Source organism: Nerophis ophidion, linkage group LG24 (assembly GCF_033978795.1).
Source record: "Nerophis ophidion isolate RoL-2023_Sa linkage group LG24, RoL_Noph_v1.0, whole genome shotgun sequence".
NCBI classification, from domain to species: domain Eukaryota; kingdom Metazoa; phylum Chordata; class Actinopteri; order Syngnathiformes; family Syngnathidae; genus Nerophis; species Nerophis ophidion.
In genome coordinates, this window is record NC_084634.1 from 31,432,840 (window position 1) to 31,457,745 (window position 24,906).

Sequence of the window (24,906 nt, forward strand, 5' to 3'; positions counted from 1 at the left end):
TGCCAAGCCACATTCAGCACGTGTTACAACAGCGTGACTTTGTAAAAAAACAGTGCGGGTACTTTCCTGGCCCGCCTGCAGTTCAGACCTGTCTCCCATCGAAAATGTGTGGCGCATTATGAAGCGTAAAATACGACATCGGAGACTGTTGAACGACTGAAGCTCTACATAAAAACAAGAATGGGAAAGAATTCCACTTTCAAAGTTACAACAATAAGTTTCCTCAGTTCCCAAATGTTTGAGTGTTGTTAAAATAAAAGGCACATGTTGCAGCCATGAAATTCTAAGTTAATTATTATTTGCAAAAAAAAAAAAAAAGTTTGAGTTTGAACATCAAATATTTAGTCTTTGTAGTGCATTCAATTGAATATGGGTTTAAAATGATTTTTAAATCATTATACTCCATTTATAATTAGATCTAACACGATTTCCCAACCCATATGGAAACGGGGTTTGAATATATAATTCACTTCACTTCACACATGGAATAATCTTACTGCTGTGATTATATGCATCGAGTGTTGATTCAAGGCTAAGGCAGAATATCACAATATAAATAGTGTTTTGTGACATGGCCTAAAATATTGAGATATTAATAAAAAGCCACATCGCCCAACCCTAGGAAGAGGTACTTTAAAACATGGCTAGCTAGCTAGCTAGCGGCTAATGTCCATCCGCAGTCTGCAGTGTTTTAGCTTCTTCTAAATCACTAATCCTCGCCTCCATAGCAACAAATAAAGTGAGTTTCTTACAAGTATCATCCCCGCAGGACAAGGAATAGCTAAACATGCTTTACTACACATCGTAGGAGTGTAGTAAAGCAACCGGTGTCACAATATAAACAAATGCCATGGGTGGATCTACACCTGACATTCACTGTAATGAAACGAAGTACAACAGCCTATCTAGTCAATATTACTATGATTACATCAATATTTTTTATTAACACAAATACTTTTTTCTTTAAAAAAAAATAAAAATCATATTATATTCATAACTCAGGAAATATTTCCCTGGACACATGAGAACTTAAGCTTTGACCAACGTATGATCCTGTAACTACTTGGTATCAGATCGATACCCAAATTTGTGGTATCATCCAAAACTAATGTAAAGTATCTAACAAGAAGAATAAGTGATTATTACATTTTAACAGAAGTTAATAGAACATGTTGAAACAGAAAATAACCATATATTAACAGCAATTGAACAAGTAGTAGTAGTTTTCCTTGGTCTACCAGTATGTTTGTCTTTTACAACTTTTCCATGTTTGTACTTCGTCTAGATTTTAGACACAGCAGAATGTAAACAATCAACATCCTTTGCAACATTGATTGATGATTTACCTTCTTGAAGAAGTTTGATAATATTCTCCTTTTAATTGACATTTCTGGTGTTAGAGCCATAATGTCAGTCCAGCTGGTGCAACAGCTTCTCAAGGTGTTGGTCTGTGAAGCCTCATTTTTAACTGCAGACAAATGAACAGATAAAATCTGATGCAGGTGCAGCCAGGGCTGGGCGATATGGCCTTTTTTTTAATATCTCGATATTTTGCCTTTGCCTTGAATTAACACTTGATATATATAATCACAGCAGTATGATGATTATATGTGTCTACATTAAAACATTCTTGTTCATACTGCATTAATATATGCTCATTTTAAACTTTCATGCAGAGAAGGAAATCACAACTAAGTCAATTGACCAAAACTGTATTTATTAAACAGTTATTAAGCAATGACACAAACGTTCATTCATCCCATCCATTTTCTACCGCTTATTCCCTTTGGTATTTGCGGGGGTCGCTGGTGCCTATCTCAGCTACAATCCAGCGGAAGGCGGTGTACACCCTGGACAACTCGCCACCTCATCGCAGGGCCAACACAGATAGACGGACAACATTCACACTCACCTTCACACACTAGGGCCAATTTAGTGTTGCCAATCAACCTATCCCCAGGTGCATGTCTTTGGAAGTGAGCGGAAGCCGGAGTACCCGGAGGGAACCCACGCATTCACGGGGAGGACATGCAAACTCCACACAGAAAGATCTGGAGCCCGGGATTGAACCCTGACTACTCGGGACCCTCGTATTGTGAGGCAGACGCACTAACCCCTCTTCCACCGTGAATACCACAAACGTTCATGTCATTCCCAAACAGAAAGTGCAAGATTGTCAGAAATATTTTAAGTGTCAAATACAAATGAGCTGCATAATAGGAAATCAAAAAGTGTTCGTCCTTCGCTATGTGGTAGGTTACTATGGACGTTATTAAATTCCGTTGACTATTTTTTTCATATGGTGTTGATCTGGAAATGTTTGCCTCTGCATTTTGATGGTGTGGGTGTGTGGCACCGAACCGAGATGTTGTCATGCGGAGTAAGAACTCCTCATTCTCTAGCAGGTGACTTTTCAAATGATGCTACATATCAGCAGTAATCTACTTTTGGTAGAAACGATTTTGGCTCGCACTTGACAAATTATGGTTGTCTGTTCGACATATTCCTGCTTGAAGCCAAACCACCGCCAGACGATGGACCCCATGCTGTTTTTCTTGAGAATTAATTTTTCCTTCATTCGCACCTTCTTTCTCTCGTATTACCACTCGCACGGCTCTGCTAGCATCACAGCAAACGTTACTCATGCCGCTACCGCTCTGTTCCACGAGGGCGTATACGTATGTGACGTATGACGTGACATCATGTGACCTATATAAGAAGGAACAACAGGAAAGAGCGAGAAGAGCCTGTAATGTAATGCCCGCAGGTAAAAGCAACATTGTGAGAACGTATACTCGAATATCACAATATAGTCATTTTCTATATCGCACAGAGACAAACCCGCAATATATCGTATATATCGATATCGCCCAGCCCCAGGTGCAGCTTTGGAAATAAAATTTTACAGGACTATTTTTTAATAATTAATGACTTAGAATTGAGTGATTTCATAGTTTTATCTCTGCTCGATCTAAGATAAATCTTTCACCCCTAATTTCCACAGTATGTGTCACGGCGGCGGGCTCTTTTAATTTTTATTCAAGTCAATGTGTCTGTTTCTACCGCCTGCGGTATGTTCTGAATCCATGCGTTAAATATTTGCAGTGCTTCTTTCTTCTCGGCGGATCAATTCAACTAAAATCTGCTTGTGTTGGACAACAATTCATGCACATACACAACATAAATTATCCAGCTATTTTCAAAATAAAATAATCGGTCTTTAAAGTGGATCGTATTTTACACTTTGAAATGTCCCAATGGGCGGGTACGGACATGAAATCAACTTGTCAAAGGTTTTCAAATGTCATTTTCACCTCGGGATGCGTGACATGGCTGAAAAGTGTATGACGATAAAGGTTTTTTTTTATTGATCAATATCAATAATTATTTATATATTTTATGACTTATTTAATCCTGCCAATAAATACAGTAATAATACAATTACCAACTTACCAAGGGTGCTATTTATCAGTGGAGAATATGTCTGGTAGCCAGGTGGTAAAATAATTGCAGTACATTTGAAGGTAGTTGCAGTGTGGAGAAACTAGATGGCAGTAGTGTATAAGCTATTGAACTCTACACGGGGTTGTTTGGGAAACTGCTCACCGACACATTTGAAGTGTCAAGATGTTACCACGCTGTCTGCATTAAAACCAACAAAACTAAAGACAACTTTCTGTTATTGAGTTGATATAATCAATATGTCACACTTTCTCTTCTTACTCCATGCAGAGAATCCACAGCGAGACAGAAATACTGCGCTACCAAACTTAGTAGCGGATACTGTTACCTGATTAACTGTTAGTGTGTCACTCCCATTCCTCAGTGACACTTCCTGTTTAGCCTGGTTCCCAAAGTGGCAGTGGCTTAATGCAAAAAATATTGTTTCATCATTTTTTGTTTTTTCTGACCAAAAAAGTAAATAAATATTGATATTAATTGTGTCTTATCGCGATATTTTTTGATTTAGTTTTATCGTCTCAGCCCTAATTTCGCTTTGTTGACCCAAAACCTAATTCTGCAGGTTCTAAAATGAAAGAATCATATACAGACATATCGCAGGCAGGTATGTGCGCGTAGGGGTCCTGTGTCAAATACCAGCTAATACGGGGGCCAGGGATGCAGGGGTACAGTATGTTTTATGAGAGTTGTGTGTGTCTGCAATGCTCGCAGGCATGATGTTACGGTTTTGTTTTTGCTTGTTACAAAAACAAAGTTTTCGTTCTGCAAGGCAAAACTGACATATTTTTCACGAGTGAAGTCAAGTTTATGCCGTCACAGACTTCAGTGTTTACTTCATCACATGATTATGCGCGGATTCATTAGATCTCGTAAGAACCCGCGCTTTTCGCTGTTGTGGCCTTGCCGTGCAAATGGCGGTGTCGTTCCATGGCGATTACATTTCGCTTGCATTCTGCATCCTGTGGAAATCCGTAAATCAACAATTTAATTTCTTGATTTCTTTTAGGTCTTGTCTACATTAAGCCAGATAACTCCTTAAACAAATAATAATTAAGCTTAAGCTCCGTGTCAGCCACACCAACCCATCGTTTAAGGTTCCCCTCCTGGGATAATTTTTTACAAGGGTAAGTGCGCCGTGTGTTTCTTGAATCTCCGGCTCTTAGCTTTGTGTGGACTCATCGATCGTTTAAAAACAGAGTTCGGAGAGGAAGTGATGTCAGAAAGACTGCGCCCCAGACAGGAAGTGAAGTCAGAAAGAAAGCGCCACTGCCAGCTTCAAAACAAGTGGTTTCGTAACTCAGAGGTAACCACTGGAAATATGGAGGCGAGTCATGCAGAAATGCCCGTGTTTCTGCTTCTTCTACATGTACAGACACATGTGGAAATCACACGTGCATACAATGAGAAGGAAACGCGTGATTGCAGCTCTTTCGGATGCAACCCATCTCAGATGGCAACATAACAATGTTGAGCGGCGGTTTTGGATAGGACCTGGAAGAACGGCAGCCTCCTGGGATATGTTTGTCAACGAGTGTGTTGTTCCACGGGACTGGCAATAAAACTTTCGAATGTCAGCTGTGATTGTACCAAGCAAAAAACTTTGTCCATTTGTCAAAGGGTAGACCACGAGAATGCGGGCTCCCGTGGACGAGGGAAGACTAAGGAAAAGAGCGAATGCATTTGGACTGGCAAAGCAGACTATCAGTTTTTGTCCGCGATGGATGTCGAGCGACTGCTCAACGTCTAGTTTTGTACTCCATAACTATTGTGAAGCCATGTAGTGGTTGCGGCCTTCAAGCACGACCGCCAATTTCAGCCTCCAAGCACAGGCAGGATTGCAATAATGGAAAATGAAGGTGAAGGTAAAAGAGTGAGTGTTCCTACCAGATATCTAGATACCTAGATTTATTGTTGTAAAATGTTCTTTTTATCACACTGTTTACTTTCACACATCCATTAAAGATATGATTCATGTATGATTCAGGTGTGATTCACTACAATACTATAACAGCTGCCGATGGTGAGGCAAGCAAGGTTTACTGTTAAAAGAAGTGTGGCAACAGGCTACAGTGAAACAGGGTAAGAGTACACTTCCAGGTCAGAGGTGACTATGACGTAATATAGCCGTCGGATGGAGGGCGGGAGGTGGTCTTAAAACAATGGCATTGTGTGTGTGTGGGCAGGGATAAGGTTAGGTGGAATATATCCTGTGCAACCTTAGAAGAAGAGGAAAAGCAGTCTTAGTGTTTCTTGAAGCCAGAAAATTGACATTTAAAATTATTATAGTTTTGCGTAGGGGTGTAACTGTACGTGTATTTGTATTGAACCGTTTCGGTACGGGGGTTTCGGTTTGGCACGCGGGTGTACCGAACGAGTTTGTAAGCAAAAGTCTTCACAAGCTACTCTGCTTTCTGCCTCTGTCTCAGCACCCAGCATTGTCCCATCAACACAACCATCTGATTGGTTACATACAAAGCCAATCAGCAGTGCGTATTCAGAGCGATGTAACAGCCAATCAGCAGTGCGTATTCAGAGTGCACGTAGTCAATGCTTGAGCGTCGAGCAGATATGTGTTTAGCAGGGGAGCAGCGGACAGCGTACTCTCCCCAAATTATAAAAAACACCTCCCAGTCACAACTATTACTAACATCACTATGAGCTCGTTGACCTTCTAGAAACTTAAACTGCAGCTCAGCTCGCTCGCAGTTCTGGCTTGAGGTGAAGGCTAATTAGCTTTTAGCGTAACATTAGCTCATTTTGCTGCGTGCGTGCGTGCGTGCGTTAGGGTTAGCAAAGCCCTGTCTGTTTGTTATTTCATTGAACTCCATGGTGTTCAGGGATGAATAGTCTCTCCTATTGCTATTGTACTATTTTTTCAGCTATAGTTACATTAATCATTAGCAATGTAGCAGCCTAGTTTTGAATGGAAGGGTCCCTGCTGTCACATGTTGATAAAAGAATATAACATTTACATAATAAAAGTAAACTACAGACTTCCCAAAACTGTAATAAATGAAGCATGATGAGTTGACTTGAAACTGTTTAATGTTGCACTTTTTATATGTAGAAGAAAGGTTTTGTCATTTTATTTAATCAAAGCAACAACTTGAGGCAGTTTAATGTGGATTGACGTGGGCAGAATTATTATAGTGTTCCCAATGTTAAAAGGATTAAACCATTGTTTACAAATTAGGTAAATAAATAACCCCAAAAAATTAAATTTTGTTGTTTTCTTACTGTACCGAAAATGAACCAAACCGTGACCTCTAAACCGAGGTACGTACCGAACCGTAATTTTTGTGTACCGTTACACCCCTAGTTTTGCGCCGTGTCTGTTATCTGCCTTCTTTCTACAAAATTAAACAACTGAAAAACATCGTCCGAAGTCAGGTGATTCCATATTTTGTCGGTGGTTGTTGAAGAGGATTCCAGTATAACACGTGTAGCTCTGAGGAATTAAGATAACTCTCGCGCTCACACCAAGTACACACGCTAGCTGGCTGCCATCTATTCAAAAAAGTAATCACTGTGTGTTGACTCTGCTGAGTCATTTTTAGTGAAAAATAGATTTACACTGCTTATCTAGCTGTACCCTGACTACTCTAAAGTATATTGAAGTGTCCTTTCTATGGTATTATTCCTTGAGAAGCTTTGATCAAATCTGTTGCTGAAAATGTGAGGAAAGTAGTCACTTTTGTCACATTTCCTTTAGCTAAGTCTCACAAAGTATCTTGTGAGCATAACAAGGCCTAATGTTAAAAAAATATTTACAATGTTTTGTAGATTCATTGAAGTCGGCCATAAAAAGCTTGTGTTGTTATAAATAAAGCCAAAGTGGAACCCTGCTTGGCTCTTTTTTCACAACCACTCGTTTAGATTTTTTATAACAAGAGCAACATTCTGTTCAGCCAAATATCCCCAAAATATTTGAATTCTGTAGGTGTTTAAAAATATTTAAAGTTTTTGTAAAAAAAAAAAAAAAAACATATATATATATATATATATATATATATATATCCATCCATCCATTTTCTACCGCTTATTCCCTTTTGGGGTCGCGGGGGGCGCTGGCGCCTATGTCAGCTACAATCCGGCGGAAGGCGGGGTACACCCTGGACAAGTCGCCACCTCATCACAGCAAAATTGTAATCAAAAACAAAAACAACAAAACAATTAAATATAAAGTATTTTAAATTAAAACATACAAAACCCAAAACCTGTGAAGTTGGCATGTTGTGTAAATGGTAAATAAAAACAAAATACGATGATTTTCATATCCTTTTTAACTTATATTCCATTGAATAGACCGCAAAGACAAAATATTTAATGTTCAAATTGAGAAACTATTTTTTTACAAATAAATATTCATTTATAATGCAATGGCGGTAAAACATTGCCAAAAAGTTGGCACAGGGGCATTTTTACCACTGTGTTACATGTTTTAATGAAGTATTACTTAACGGAGATTTGGCTTTGAGACACTTTGCTTGCTGATTCGAATAGCAAACAAAGAAATAATTCCTCAAGCTTCAGTGTGGCTGCTGTTGTACAACATGATAAGAGGAATGATGAACATTTTGTGATTCAATGTGCCTTCTTTCCTTTTTCCAATCTATTTGTTGATGCTTCTTGAAGGAAAATGGCTACAACGGGTTCATCTGTAGAGGTTTTAGTTTCTTTATTATGCTACTTACTGGACGTGTGTTCCTCCCACAGGCCTACAACATCCACGTCAACGGCGTGCTGCACTGCCGGGTACGCTACAGTCAACTACTCGGCTTACACGAGCAGGTATGAATCTATTTTTTTTTGTTTTTGCAACCCTGGGGCCCAAAGCAGTCATTAAATGTGTTCCTTATGTGATATGATTGTTTAGTTTGAAGGTTAGCGGCTTGAAATTTAGTAAGTCAATTTCCACTAAGTAGCGACACAATTTTTTTTATGATTTATGCGAGTATTGTATATATTTTAAGTGAATATAAAAACGAACGGGATAAGCGGTAGCAAATGAATGGATGGATGAACACATGCACCTGGGAATAGGTTGATTGACCACACTAAACTGGCCCAAATGTGTAAATGTGAGTGTGAATGTTGTCCATCCGTGTTGGCCCTGCTTGTCCAGGTTGTACCCCACTTTTTGCCCGAATGCAGCTGAGATAGGCTCCAGCACCCCTTGGGGCCCCGAACGGGACAAGCCGTAGAAAATGGATGGATGGATGAAATTAATACTTACTAGAAAACCCAAAACCATTGAAGTTGTCACGTTGTGTAAATGGTAAATAAAAACAGACTACAATGATTTGCAAATCTTTCTCAACTTATATTCAATTAAATAGACTGCAAAGGCAAGATATTTAATGTTCAAACTGAGAAACAATTTTTTTTTGCAAATCCCTAATTTAGAATTTAATGGCAGCAACACATTGCAAAAAAGTTGGCACCGGGGCATTTTTACCACTTTGTTACATGGCATTTCCTTTTAACAACACTCAGTAAACGTTTGGGAACTGCGGAGACCATTTTTTGAAGCTTTTCAGGTGGAATTGTTTCCCATTGTTGCTGGTTGTAGAGCTTAAGTTTTTCAACAGTCCATGGTCTCCATTGGGGTATTTAACGCTTCATAATGCGCCACACATTTTTAATGGGAGACAGGTCTGGACTACAGGCAGGCCAGTCTAGTACTCGCACTCTTTTACTATGAAGCCACGCTGTTGTAACACATGCAGAATGTGGCTTGGCATTGTCTTGCTGAAATAAGCAGGGGTGTCCATGAAAAAGACGTTGCTTGGATGGCAACATATGTTGCCCTAAAACCTGTATGCACCTTTTAGCATTAATGGTGCCTTCACAGATGTTTAAAGGTCTACTGAAATTAGATTTTCTTATTCAAACGGGAATAGCAGGTCCATTCTATGTGTCATACTTGATCATTTCGCAATATTGCCATATTTTTGCTGAAAGGATTTAGTAGAGAACATCCACAATAAAGTTCACAACTTTCGGTGCTCAGAGAAATGCCCTGCCTCTACCAGAAGTCGCAGACGATGACGTCACATGTTTGATGGCTCCTCACATATTCACATTGTTTCTAATGGGAGCCTCCAACAAAAAGTGCTATCCGGACCGAGAAAACGACAATTTCTCCATTAATTTGAGCGAGGATGAAAGATTCGTGTTTGAGGATATTGATAGCAACGGACTAGAAAAAAAAAAAATTTAAAAGATAAAAAACGCGATTGCATTGGGACGTATTCCGATGTTTTTAGACACATTTACTAGGTTAATTCTGGGAAATCCCTTATCTTTCTATTGTGTTGCTAGTGTTTTAGTGAGTTTAATATTACCTGATAGTCGGACGGGTGTCTCCACGGGTGTCTTGACGCGCAGTGTCTCAGGGGAGTCGACGGCAGCTATGGACGGCACATACTCAGCTTTTCTCCGGTAAGAACTGACTTTTTAACCACAATTTTCTCACCGAAACCTGCTGGTTGACATGTGGTTGGGGACCATGTTCTCTTGACCGCGCTCTGATCCATAGGAAAGTTTCACCTCCAGGAATTTTAAACAAGGAATCACCGTGTGTTTGTGTGGCTAAAGGCTAAAGCTTCCCAATTCCATCTTTCTACTGTGACTTCTCCAATATTAATTTAACAAATTTGCAAAAGATTTAGCAACACAGATGTCCAAAAAACTGTATAATTATGCCGTTAAAGCAGATGACATAGCGCTGTGTGTGCGCAGCGCTCATACTTCCTAAAAACTTGTGACGTCTTGCGTACACGTCATCATTACACGACGTTTCGAAGACGAAACTCCCAGGAAATTTAAAATTGTAATTTAGTAAACTAAAAAGGCTGTATTGGCATGTGTTGCAATGTTAATACTTCATCATTGATATATAAACTATCAGACTGCGTGGTGGGTAGTAGTGGGTTTCAGTAGGCCTTTAAGTTACCAATGCCTTGGGCACTAATGCACTTATATACCATCACAGATGCTGACTTTTGAACTTTGCGCCTATAACAGTCCGGATAGAGGACACAACGTCCATTGTTTCCAAAAACTATTTGAAATGTGGACTTGTCAGACCACAGAACACTTTTCCACTTTGCATCAGTCCATCTTAGATGAGCTCGGGCCCAGCGAAGCCGGCGGCGTTTTTGGTTGTTGTTGATAAATGGCTTTCGCTTTGCATAGTAGAGTTTTGCCTTGCACTTACAGATGTAGCGACCAAATGTAGCTACTGACCATGGTTTTCTGAAGTGTTCCTGAGCCCATGTGGTGATATCCTTTACATACTGTCAGTTTTTGATGCAGTACCGCCTGAGGGATCGAAGGTTACGGGCATTCAGTGTTGGTTTTCAGCCTTGGCGCTTATGTGCAGTGATTACTCCAGATTCTCTGAACCTTTTGATGATATTACGAACCATAAATGGTGAAATCCCTACATTTTTTGCAATAGCTCGTTGAGAAATGTTGTTTTCAAACTGTTGGACAATTTGCTCACACATTTGTTCACAAAGTGTTGACCCTTGCCCCATTCTTTTTTGTGAATGACTGAGCATTTCATGGAAGCTACTTTTATACCCACTCGCCTGTTCCCAATTAGCCTGTTCACCCGTGGGATGTTCCAAATTGTTTTGGGAGCATTCCTCAACTTTCTGTCTTTTAAGCCACTTGTGTCAGCTTTTTTAAAACATGTTGAAAGCATCAAATTCAAATGAGCTAATATTGGCAAAAAATAACAGTTTACCAGTTCAAACATTTATTATCCTGTTTTTGCAGTCGATTCAGTTAAATATAGGTTGAAAAGGATTTTTAAATAATTGTATTCTGTATTGTATCTTATTCAAAGACATGGTGGGGTTGATTGGCAACACTAAATTGGCCATAGTATGTGAATGTTGTCTGTGTATGTGTTGGCCCTGCGATGAGGTGGCGACTTGTCCAGGGTGTACCCCGCCTTTCGCCCGAATGCAGCTGAGATAGCCTCCAGCGACCCCAAAAGGGACAAGCGGTAGAAAATGAATGGATGGCTGTATTCTATTTTTATTTACCATTTATAAACGTGCCAACTTCACTGGTTTTGGGTTTTGTACAACAAGAGGTTGCCTACAGCCACAGCTGTTATCGCCAAAGGATTTTGACCCAAGTAGTTATTTGCTTTTGTAGACCAAACACCCGTAGACTGTAGGAAAGTGGTTGAACTGTGAGTATAGACTGCAGCAATACATTTCATCTATGGATATGTATAATGCACTTTCCAATACAAACATGATTATTTTGTTATGAGAATGCACAGAAATGTGTTTATTAAGCTGTGATTCACGTGCATGAATGTTGCTTATAGACAAGAATGAATACTTGTGTTGAATAAAGTACATATTTGCTTTGACAAATTATTTTGATTGTGGTACGAAGGTAGGGAGAAAAAAAAGTACAGAACTTCACAATGTTGACTTTGTTTCCCTGCAGATAAAGAAGGAATACGGGAGCAATGTGGTGCCGTCCTTCCCCCCAAAGAAGATTTTCACTCTGACGCCCGCCGAAGTGGAACAGAGGCGGGAGCATTTGGAGAAGTACATGCAGGCGGGTGAGTTGTTTATCATTGTTGCTCAACAGGTGGCGTCTTCTGCTTCCAATTCTGTCTGGGGTTGTTTTTGTCTTCACACAGTCAGCAGACCACTTGGTGACATTGCAGTCAAAACAGTTATTTTCCATCTCCCCACCATGTGATCAACGTTTGCGGACGTCAAATATTTGGCCGTAATCATAGACTATCAGCTGAATTTTAAAAGTCACATTAAGAAAATATGTAAAACTCTGAAGTCAAACTTAGGCTGTTTTAAGATTATAAAAAACTGCTTAACTCTCAGCTGTGCTTTTACTTTTATGAATTAAATTATTCTTTCACACATATGGCTTGACTATATGGTCCCAGGCACACCAGTCATCAGTCAAGACCATTGAGTATTTTTATAACCGTGCCTTGAAAGTCCTAGACAAAAAGAGTATACGATATCGATACGATTGCTAAATTTTACCAAATACAATATTTTAAGTTTTACCGATTTTATTTTGTTACACACTGTCAAACTGTTTTTTAAATGCTTGGATAACTCTGCTCCCCAATTGTTCTGCAAGGCAATTACAAGACTGCAAAGTGGTACCAGATCTACCACCCGAGCAATGTCAAAAGGCAGCTGTTGCGTTCTATTCCGTTGAACATCTTTTGCCCAGACTGCCTTTTCAATAAAAGGACCACAACTATTGAACTCTTTACCTGTCACTTTGAAAAGTATACTTGCATTTGTCACTTTCAAAAAACAAACAAAATTATGGCTAGTTGAGCAACAATCATGTTCCCATTTTTAGTTTTTACAAATTTTGACTAAATTTTTTTTATCTAGTCTGCACTATGTCGGTGTTATTATTATTGGCTTTTATCTAGTTTACACTTTGTATTATTTCTATTATCATTATTATGGACTCATCTTTGCGTTATTCTATTTTTTATTTTCCTATTTTAATGATGTTGGATCTGTGTTGTTGTTGTTGTTGTTGTTGGGGACAGGTGTTGTAAATTAGCTTTGGCTACAAACACTACAGAGATTGGATAACTGTTTCAGATGTCTATGTTTTTGTATCCGTCCCTATTTCAAATGAACCTTTTATAAAAATGAAAAAAATCTGGTATCGTTAATTTTCGGTATCTGGAAAATTGTGCCAAAGTCACGCAAATGCATCAAATCATGGTTTTATTTTTGTTTGTCTTGTGTTGTTTTTATTGTTTTTGGTACACAACTACACCATAGAAAGGTAGAAAAGCGGTATACAAGTACAACCCATTTATTTATTTAAAGTGTAATGACAACCAAAGAACCAGAAATACATTAATGACCGACCTTCCATCTGTGAGGATGTGGAGATTTTAATGTATGCCGACGACACAGTCCTCTTTACTCACGGTTCCGATGTAAATGTGGTTGCAGCTAAGCTATTCGAGACAATGACCAAAGCATCAAAGTGGCTGAACGAGTCCTGCCTTACGCTGTACACCGATAAAACTGTCACAATGTATTTTTCAAACAAACAAAACCAAAGTGTTTTCCCAAACATCTATTTGAATAGTTACATGATCAGTAATGCAGAGGAAATTAAATACTTAGGCGTGATACTGGATCCCACACAACATTTTAAAAATCATGTTAAAAAGGTATGTCATGTTCTGAAATATAACACAGTCAACTTCCAGCACATAAGGAGCTTCTTTTCATTCGAAGCAGCTAAATCGTTATCAATGCAATGATCATATCACATATCTTGTACTGAATGTCATTATGGTCTCAAGCCAAAACAGACTGTTTTAAATTCTCTAAGATCATTACATAGTCCATCCATCCATCCATTTTCTACCGCTTATTCCCTTTTGGGGTCGCGGGGGGCGCTGGCGCCTATCTCAGCTACATAGTCAAGCACTGAAAATCCTTGTTAAAAAGCCTTGGCGATAACACCATTGTAACATACTTGACAAATACGGTATACTTAGCTTTGAAAACCTGATCAGGTCCTCCAATATCCACCTGGTACACATGATCTTAAATGATGCAGCTCCTCCTCCCTTAAAAACATTTGTACAGCTACGCTCGCAATTAACACGCAGAGTGTTAAAGGGGAACATTATCACAATTTCAAAAGGGTTAAAAACAATAAAAATCAGTTCCCAGTGGCTTGTTTTATTTTTCGAAGTTTTTTTCAAAATGTTACATCTCCCGGAATATCCCTAAAAAAAGCTTTAGAGTGCTTGATTTTCGCTATTTTCGATGCGACTGTCCATTTCCCTGTGACGTCATACAGTGCTGCCAATGTAAACAAACAATGGCGAATAGCACAGCAAGATATAGCGACATTAGCTCGGATTCAGGCTCGGATTTCAGCGGCTTAAACTATTCAACAGATTACGCATGTATTGAAATATATGGTTGGAGTATGGAGCCAGATAGCGAAAACGAACTTGAAGAAGAAACTGAAGCTATTGAGCGAATAGCCATTGACGCTATTCCGCCATAGCATGAGTGTACCTAATGAAGTGGCCCATAGCATGGCTACCTTATTAGCATCGCCGGTAAAATGTGAGGACCAAACGATCAGGACTTTGGCATCTTGTGACACTGGAGCAACTTAAATCCGTCGATTGGTAAGTGTTTGTTTCGCATTAAATGTTGGTATCCAGTTTCAAATGTACATACAGCTAGCGTAAATAGCATGTTAGCATCGATTAGCGTAGCATGTTAGCATCTAGTAGCTGGCAGTCACGCCGCGACCAAATATGTCTGATTAGCACATAAGTCAACAACATCAACAAAATTCACCTTTGTGATTTTGTTGACTTAATCGTTGCAAATGCTACTGCAGGTTATCCATACATCTCTGTGCCATGTCTGTCGTAGCACCGCCGGTAAAATGTGCAGACACTCCGGCACATTCTATGGGGTCTGGCGGCAGATTTCTTGCCAGCGGTGCAACTTGAATCCCTCCCTGTTAGTGTTGTTACACCCTCCGACAACACACCGAGGAGGCATGATGTCTCCAAGGTTCCAAAAAACAGAAAATAACAGAGCTGAGACCCCGTGTTTGTAATGTGAAAATGGCGGCTGTATTACCTCGGTGACGTCACGTTCTGACGTCATCGCTACAAGACCGATAAACAGAAAGGTGTTTAATTCGCCAAAATTCACCCATTTAGAGTTCGGAAATCGGTTAAAAAAAATACATGGTCTTTTTTCTGCAACATCAAGGTATATATTGACGCTTACATAGGTCTGGTGATAATGTTCCCCTTCAAGGTCTGTATTCAGGGGTGACTGTAATGTTCCAAAATCTAAAGAACTGTAGTTTTCACAGCTTCTCACAGGCAGCGGGGGACTGGCTTTTAGACTACCAGTCCTGCTCAGATTAGCAATACCAGGCAGGTAGTTGACCATCAGATATTACCCTGGCGGGAGCTGTCTAACGACCACCAGAGTACCATTCAAATCTTGTAACATCGCACACTTTTTTATGTATGCAATATCAATGAGGTATATGGTTATTGAACGATACCCTTAGAGTATCTGATGGCTACTGCACTGTTTGTGGACTTTGATAAAAACTGCTGCACTTTATATACTTCTGCACTTTAAATGAAGCTGATAAAATACTGTAACTTGACCAACCACTGATTTGTAACTCACATACCCTCTATGTATTGTACTTGTATTTTAAATTGTTTATCATTATGTGATTTCAATATTGTTGTGAATTTTCAATCCTGTGTAATTTTATTGTGAATGTTGGGTGCACCATAAAAGGACTACGGATGGAAATTAGCATGGTGCTAAATCTGTTGCAGACATCTTCTGAATGTAACTGCACATTGTCCTTCAAATAAATAAATACAAACAAATATAAATGAAATGTATTAAAGTGACCATTGCATCACGTTTTTAACAGCAGTTAATTTATTTTTACACTTGTATGGCTAAAAGAAATGTCAGTATGTTTTCCGAAAAAGCTGTATTATGCAACTCTAACTTTTCTGACCTTTTGGTACCTGTGTTTGTGAATTTGGAATCGGCATAAGTCCCAAAAATGTTAAATCAAACTATGGAGAGATGGCGGCGATATTCATGAAACAATCTTGCCTTCCTTCATATTTCCTCCTAACGAGCACAACTTGTGACGTTAGCGGATATCGCCATATATGGTAAAATTTTACCCGAAGAGCTTTGCGTGAGTCCGCCATTGTAAGCTCATAAATAAGACCGCCCACCAAACGGCGCATCCTGAAGCGACAGTCAGGAAGCGGTTTGAAGATGGTCTGTAAAACATAATCCGTCCAAAATGTTGACCAAAAATCCACCATTACATGCAGACCACAAGGAAAAGTTTTAAATGTAGGGAAAAAATCATGACAAAATCCCTTTAAATCACTACTTCTACAGTTAGTAAAAGTTTATATTGGCCACACTGCAAAGTCCGCACTCCGACAGACCATCACCTAAGAGGTTATGTTTTTGCCAAGGTTTGTTTTTTTTGTTAGCAATATAACTCAAAAAGTTATGGATGGATTTTGATGAAATGTTTAGGAAATGTCCGTTAAAAAAACAACAGTTCCTCTTATCTACTATGGACACACTTTTCCAGCATGTTTCCTTCCTTTTCTCCCCTTTAAGGCGTTCCACGCCCCCACTTTACAGGTGCCGCTTTCCGCATAAGTATTATGGGAGAAATACTGTATTTTCCGAACCATAGGTCGCACCGGATTATAAGGCACACTGCTCATGAGCGGGTCTATTCAGGTCTTTTTTCATACAAAAGGCGCACCGGGTTATAGGACAAATTATTACCATTATTATTATAATTATCTTTTTTTCTGAAAAGAAACACTCCCTTGTGGTCTACATAACATGTAATGTTGGTTCTTTGGTCAAAATGTTGCATAAATGTTGTTTTACAGATCATCTTTAAGTCGCTTTCTGATCAATCGCTTTCTGATCAGTCGCTTCAGCATGCAACGTTTTTGGGTGGTCTTATTTACGTGGCTCACTTTCAGCAGCGTCTTTTCTCCGTCGTCTTTGTTGTAGCAGTGTAGCGTGCAAGGACGGGAGTGGAATAAGTGTCAAAAGATGGAGCTAACTGTTTTAATGACATTCAGACTTTACTTCAATCAATAACAGAGCAGCATCTCCTCATCTGTGGCTCACTAGTGCAACAACGCCAGAAATGTGTCCCGTGAAAAACTGTCCGGCCGGAATTCTTGAATAATTAAAATTCCTTGGGTGAATAATGTAAACTCACTACACAAGTATGTTTTAGCGCTTTCGAGGCGAGTTTCTTGACAGACATAAGTTATAAATCTACACAACTTTATATTAGAAATGGCCACAGCAGAGGATGAATGTCCCATAACAAGAAAACTGAGAAAAAGAAGAAATTTAGACTACTTTGTGGTCACGGACTACAAAGACGGATTTGCGCAAATTGTCAGGACTTATACATATACAGATCAGCAGGTACGAGAAGTTAACAACAGTTGCTTTTGTATAATATTGCGAAACAAAATGGCAGATAATGTATTACCTTATACACACACCATAATAATACTGGTATGTTGAAGCACAGTACAATCAATCAAGCAGTGCTGCTAAATAGCTTACCAAAGTCATACTAAAACATTTTGATTGTTTTTTAGCGCCATGTGTAAGGTTCTATATTTTCAATGGAACATATACAATGTTGGTGTTGTTTACTTGAGTCATATTGCAGTCTACACATATCTCTTATGTGTGACTGCCATCATATTGCAGTCTACATGTATCTCTTATGTGTGACTGCTATCTACTCAACCGGGATATAAGGTGCACTGCCGAGTTTTGAGAAAATGAAAGGATTTTAGGTGTGCCTTACAGTCCAAAAAATACGGTAGTTTATTATTTCAGGAGAATAGACCTGAAAAAAACGACACATCAAGTTTTTGTTTCACAAGCTACGGCAGTGGTCTCAAACTTAATTAACCTGGGGGCCACTGGATGCAAAGTCTAGGTGAGACTGGGCTGTAAGAAAAGATAGTTAAAAAAATATTTTAAAATGTCTGTTTATTTTTAACACAAAAAAAAAATCAAAATATAAATGACCAAAATGAGGATTAAGAAACAAGAGGCAATGCAAATTAAATAATAAAAAAAACAACGATTTGAATTGGTCCATGTTATAGGGGACTGTTATTACTGACGGACAGGTGTAGCGGTGCGACTGCAGCCAGGCACATTAGAAAACCCTCGTCTCCATGGCAACGTCTCTGTCGCTTTCACTCATTTGTCGCTTTTCAACTAACGCAGGGGTTAGGCAATCCAGAAAGTTGAAAGAGCCATTTTGGACCCAAATAACAAAAATCGTCTCTGTCTGGAGAAAAGGGAGGTTCGGGGGGGTTCTCTGCTTGCAAGTGAAGGTAGATCTACCAATCTACGTGATTGGTAGATTCCTTCAGCTCCGCACACAACGCTGTCACGCGCCATCCATACAAAACTTGCGGGCCGCACTAACATTAAACTTTCATATTAAGGTGGGGGCCGCAAAATAACGTCTCGTGTCTGAGACCCCTGCGCTACGGCAATATTGTGAGGGCCTTCAAATCGCAATATTGCGGTATTTACAATACCGTTACATCCCTAGTTATCAACATGCATCACAATATAACGATATTAAAAGCTCTATCATCCATGCCAAATCCATGTCGTTTAAATAATGCATCCCGACATTGAAACAGATGATTTTCAATTATGATAAAATGTGTGTCCATCCACTGTCCTAACAGATGTGTTTTGGTATTTTGTCCACACCAAACACATTTAAAGACATTTCTAACAAACTTAATGCAGCTTTGGAAAAAAAATCCAGGTTTTACATCACTCTCCAGCACCTAAAAAAGCGGACTTTCATGTCTTTCTTTTTAATCCTATTACCCCAAACCTTATGCTAATCCTGCTACGCAAACAAATTTGCGGAAAGTAGCACCTCGGACGGCAAAGGTCTGTTTTAATCCTCTCAGCACCGGCCGCCACGGCAGAACAAGGAGGCGTTGTTTCTAGCACATTACGTACAAACACGAGCTGTTTTTGGCAACGAGCAGTCTTGGTCTTGGTACTGTGTGGAAAAATTAAACACAGTGGAGGTGCAAAAGCTTGGCGTCATCATAATCAAACATTCGCCAGTAATCACGTACGTGTTTATTAAACGCACGCCAAAGGACACGATTAACTTCTCCACGGAGAGAAGTTTTCACATGCAGGTACTGCTTGACTCATTGTTTCCTTCTTTGCGCAGTACGCCAAGATCCACTGCTTGGAGCCAGCGAGTTGTTCAACAGCTTCCTAAGAAAAGCACAGCAGGTCAGTACCTTGTTTGAAAGACAGTATGCAAGTGGATAATATATGCATGAATTCGGAATATGGCTCAGGTTGTGTTGTCATCCTTCAAGCTGTGGTCTTGGTTGCCAGGCAGGCTAGTAAATCCAGTGACCTTGGTGAAGATTAATCAGTTTTCAACCCTCACCCCTTGCCTCGGTGTTATTCAATTTTAGTTTAGATGTGCAACCTTTTATTACTAGTGATTAATGCTGTCAAATGATCAAATCTGATTAATCAAAAGATTGCTGTGGATACATTTTTAATAATCAGAATAACAATAATAAGGAATCATTGATCAATTAATCTGCATTAATGTGTTAATTTTGACAGCCCTATTAGTAATGTATGGCTGTAGAGCAGGGATGTCAAACTGTTTTCATTGAGGGCCACATGGCAGTTATGGCTGCCATCAGATGGCCGCTTGTAACAGTGAATAATGTATAAATTTGCCTCTGGATTTCATTATTAATTAAATATATTTTTTTTAAGAAGACTGTCGATTTTACAGTGACAACTTTACATTTAAAAAGTTTTACTGTAAAATGTAGTGTTTTTTACAACATTTTACAGTAAATAGAAAAACCGTGCCACACTTTTTGGGGGGTAGAGTTTACAAAAATTTTACCAGAATTTTTGTGTTAAATTTACATTGGTTTTTACAACATTATATTGTTAATGGAAAAACAAAAAGAGATTTTATTTTATTCTAGCAACCTAGCTGCCAGTTTTTCTACCGTAAAAAAAATTGAAGGTGGTGAAGGTGTGAGAAGAGGCTGACCTTGTAGCTGTAGTCTGACCACAGTGGGATCTAAAAAGAATTAAAATTTTAAAAAAGAAGAAATAAAACCAAATGGATCGATTGTTGCACATAGAGAGGACTAAAAACCCAAACACAGCAAAGTGAATGCATGCATAAAAACGGCCTAGCACAGGGATGTCAAACTGGTTATCATTGAGGGCCACATGGCAGTTATGTCTGCCATCAGAGGGCCGCTTGTAACAGCGAATAATGTATGAATTTGCCTCTGGATTTCATTATTAATTATATAAATTATTTTAAGTGTACTGTCAAATTTACAGTAACAACTTTACATTTACAAAATTCTACTGTAAAATAGTGTGTATTTTTTACAACACTTTACGGTAAATGGAAAAACAGTACGACTGTTTTTTGTTTTTTTTTGGAAGGGGAGGGGGGGCTACGGAAAAAGCTGGCAGCTTAATTGCCAGAATTTTTGTGTTAAATTTACATTTACAATGGAAAAACAGTAAAATTTATGTTTTTATTCTGGCAACTTAGCTGCCAGTTTTTCTACCGTAAAAACAAATGTACAGTCTTACAGAGTTCATTGGACACGAAGGAGTCAGTCTGCACCTGGTCACAGAACTTGTATGTCTCGCAGCACACCAGCACAGGCACATTGAAAGCTTTACACCGTTAAAATCAACCGTAGATTTTATAGTCAAAAACTGGCAGCTCAGTCAACAAAATTTTAACGCAAAAACAGTAGTAGTTTTTTTAAATTTACAGTAATATGCTGTAAACCGCAACATTTATTGTATTTTTCTTATCAATTTGATTAGGTAGTTTGCTGTAAAAACATGTTTGGAAAGTATGGTAATACATTGTAATATTTGTTGGAATAATGGATTCTATTAAAGTCTAAAAGGTACGCATTTTTAAGCAGTACATATTTTTTTATGTCAACATGAAAAAAAATCCATTACATTTAGTGAGAAAATATTAGGTACTTTATTGACACATCATTTCCAGGTCTTTGCGGGCCAAATAAAATGATGTCGCGGGCCAGAGCTAAACCCCAGGCCTAGAGTTTGGCCCTGTGCTGTAGACATGTCCCACCAGATGTTTCGCAATGTTAATTCTAAAAATAAGAGGAGCCGCCTCTTCATCACCACAGCGCACACTGCTTGCACAAATGTGACATCGACTTGACTTTACTCCTAATAAATGCCAAGTATTCTGTGCAGTTGAGTAAATAAAAAGCTAAACTGCTATACGGGGTGTATATATACATGAACATATACTGTATCTCGATTTTGAATATGTTGCAAAATGTATTTAATTTTTGACAGACATTTCAATGTTTTATTAGTGTTACTCAGTCATTTACAATATTGCTGTTTGACAATTTTTTGTTAAATTCTCAATTTTTTTTTTTTTTTTTTGCTATAACTCATAATTATCAAAGTGATGAAAGTATTGCAGATATTAGTGTGCAGCCGTATGAAGTAAAATACTTTATTTTTTATTGACCTATTGAAATGAATTTGCTTTAAAGAAATATTCAAATTAATTGAGATGAGCTAGTAAGTTCCCAAAATGGTTTTCCATATTCTGACTTTGAGCATGACTGTGTGTGTGCGTGTGTCTGTGGCTTCTTAGGAGACACAGCAGATCCCCACGGAAGAGGTGGCCCTGGACATCTGCCTCTCCAACGGCCAGAAGGTCACGGTCAACATTCTCAGCTCCGATCAGACCGAGGACGTCCTGGATGTAAGCACTTTGTGTCAACCCGTGACGGCTAAATATGGCCACGTTTCTCAGCAACGAGTAATCTAACTCGTTACTATTTTCAAACCAGTCATCCCATTCAAGTTACTCATCCAAGTCACTGCATTATTGTTTTTTTTTTTATTTCTTTAGCAAAAATATACATTTGCTTTCTTATTGCTTTTCTTGCATTGATACACCAACTGTCACATTTTGTAAAGTGGGGAGCAGACTCTCCTGCCTTCTGTGGCGACATTTCTAAAAGCCCCTAAACATCTGTTAAAACGATGAATATAGTTGCCTTCTACAGTACTGGCCAAAAGTTTGGACATGCCTTCAATGCGTTTCTTTATTTTCCTGACTATTTACATTGTAGATTGTCTCTGAAGGCATCAAAACTATGAATGAACACACGTGAAGTTAACAAAAAAGGTGAAACACTCTTGGCATTCTCTCGATGAGCTTCAATCACATTTTGAAGTGAAAACCCTTTCAGGTGACCACCTCTTGAAGCTTTTCGAGAGAATGCCAAGAGTGTGCAAAACAGTAATCATAGCAATGGATGGCTATTTTGAAGAAACTACATTATAAAACATGTTTTTAGTTATTTCACCTTTTGTTAAGTACATAACTCACGTGTTCATTCATAGTTCTGATGCCTTCAGAGACAATCTACAATGTAAATTAAATAGTCATGAAAATAAAGAAAACACATTGAAATGAGAAGGTGTGTCCAAACTTTTGGCCTGTTCTGTATTTCAAACATTTTTATTTCATTTTTCTGGGCTTAAAAATACATCAAAATACCTAATCATGACCAATCATCTTACAATTTAATAAAGTAACTTGCAATCTAACTTATTTACTTGTGAAATATAGTAATCAGTAAAGTACCTGTTACTTTTTAAAGAACTAATCAGTAGTTAGATTGATTTTTCAAGGTAACCGTGGCAACAATAGTTAGCGGTCACTCAACATGTTCGTCTCTGAATTAATTGAACTTGTGTTTTTGAAGGTTGTCGCAAGCAAACTGGATCTCCCAGAAGAACTGGTGGGCTACTTCAGTCTCTTTCTTGTCCGTGAGGGAGAAGAAGGAGGACTCACATGTACGTTAAACAACAACACACCAGTACAGAATCACTGCCTTAGTTTATTGTTAACCAGTGACTGAAACAATCAGACATTCCATGAACTGAATGTTCTGTACACTCAGGAAGTATAAACTAAACTTTATCAGGTTGGCCTGGCCGATGCACAGAAGTCTAAATAAACATTGGAATAGATAAGACTGATAGTAAAAGAAAAAAATACTATGTTTCCTATTTCCTTTCTTCTTTTTCTCAGTTGTACGGAAGCTTCAGGAATTTGAGCTGCCTTATGTGTCCATTACCAGCCTACGCAGCTCTGACTTCCACATACTCTTACGGAAAAGGTACAGACCATCGTGCTTCAGTTTTTTTTGTTTCTTCTCATTTTTGCACAAAAGACCTGTGGGGCATATATCTATTTCAGTCCTGCTGTGGGGGGGTCACATATTTCAGTTCTTGTCAATTAAATCCAATAAATGACATTTGCTACCTGATATTTATTTAATAAATTAAACTGCCATTATTTCAGTTTGAGTCCTAGCCTGCTCAGATTATTTAAAACAATAATTGGGTTGAGACCAGGGCGTTGAAGTGAAAGGGATAGTGGCCATGTAACACAGGGAACCCAATGACAGGGGGGCCCTGGGTTTTTGTAAAGTTTAAAGATGTTCTTTTTGTCATTTAAATATGTAAGTCAGGGGTCTTCAACATTCTCCAGACCAAGGATCCCCAGACTGATGGACAGGGAGAGCGGCGACCCCCATATGCATCTTGTATAATATTGGGTATTAAATTAAACGGATTTCAATGGTACCTTGTTATTGTGCAATACTAAGATATTAAAATTATGCAGTATAGTGTCGCTATTATCCAATTAGGGCTGTAATTGCTAGCTGACGACTGGCGTGCTAGTCGCGAGCAGACAACTAGCATGCTAATGTCGAGCTGACTCGCGCGCTAATTACAAATAATCTTAAATGCTAACATTAAATACAATGGTATAGTAATTACGTTTTGTTTTTTTTAAGCTGCAAGGTACATGGAGCAGATTGTCCATGTCTCGACTACTTTAAAACTACACTAGATCAGTGCTGCCAAGCCTCGCGCTTTGAGGGTGACCGTCGGGCAATTTAACCCTTTCACACGCCAGAATTGACATTTCTCACACATATATTTATTTGCCCATCCACTACTCTTTGTTTTTTTTAATGATACATTTTGGCCCTCACGGCTTGTTGTGACTGATTGAGCTGACCAATCATGACAGACACCACACAATATAAACCAATCAGAAGCATAAAGTACGAGCTTCAGCAGTTATTTCACAAGAAACATAGTTTTAAATAAAATAATTAGTGACACAGACACTTTATCCGTTTTTACAGGAGAATTAATAGCAATTTACACTGCAGTTAATTGGACAGAGGAAAATAAAGTAAGTGAAGTTGTGTGCTCAGACTACAGCTGTGCATTTAATCACCATAAAACAATATAGCTTCAGAAGCAAGACGGGATTCAATATATAAAATAGTTTAGGAAATCTTTAGAATGAATACAGCTGGAAGTTTGGTATATGTGTGGTAAAGTCAAATAAAAAAATGGCAGGATACTTTAAATAACGAAAGAAAAGCGAAGCATTATTTTAAAGTCCAGAGGAGTGTATGAGTAATAAGAGGAGATAATAGAACTAAGAAAGAGGAACATATGGTTACTAGACTGAGGTTGTGACATAAATATCTAAATAGCTCATTGAAATTAATAGGGGTACATGACATAGGGCTGTGTGATTATTGTCATCAAATACAGACTGACTGTGGGAATCTTTGAACATCTCACTATTTGATTAGGAATACAATTCAGGACGTAGGATTCCATTAAAAAATTGATTATTGAT

The 24,906-nt window shown here is 38.6% G+C and overlaps 1 protein-coding gene across 2 annotated transcripts in view; it reads left to right on the plus strand.

Annotated features, from left to right (window-relative positions):
* The window catches only part of snx17 (sorting nexin 17), a 69,725-nt gene that overhangs the window by 11,842 nt on the left and 32,977 nt on the right, over positions 1 to 24,906 (plus strand). For both annotated transcript variants that reach the window (XR_009804082.1, XM_061886056.1), the window contains exons 2-7: positions 8,179 to 8,253; positions 11,941 to 12,058; positions 19,330 to 19,394; positions 21,817 to 21,927; positions 22,940 to 23,030; positions 23,269 to 23,356. Coding sequence is in view for 1 of the 2 variants with exons in the window: in XM_061886056.1 (XP_061742040.1) it covers positions 8,179 to 8,253; positions 11,941 to 12,058; positions 19,330 to 19,394; positions 21,817 to 21,927; positions 22,940 to 23,030; positions 23,269 to 23,356 (548 nt within the window). In the remaining variant the exon portion in view is untranslated. The remainder of the gene's footprint in view (positions 1 to 8,178; positions 8,254 to 11,940; positions 12,059 to 19,329; positions 19,395 to 21,816; positions 21,928 to 22,939; positions 23,031 to 23,268; positions 23,357 to 24,906) is intronic.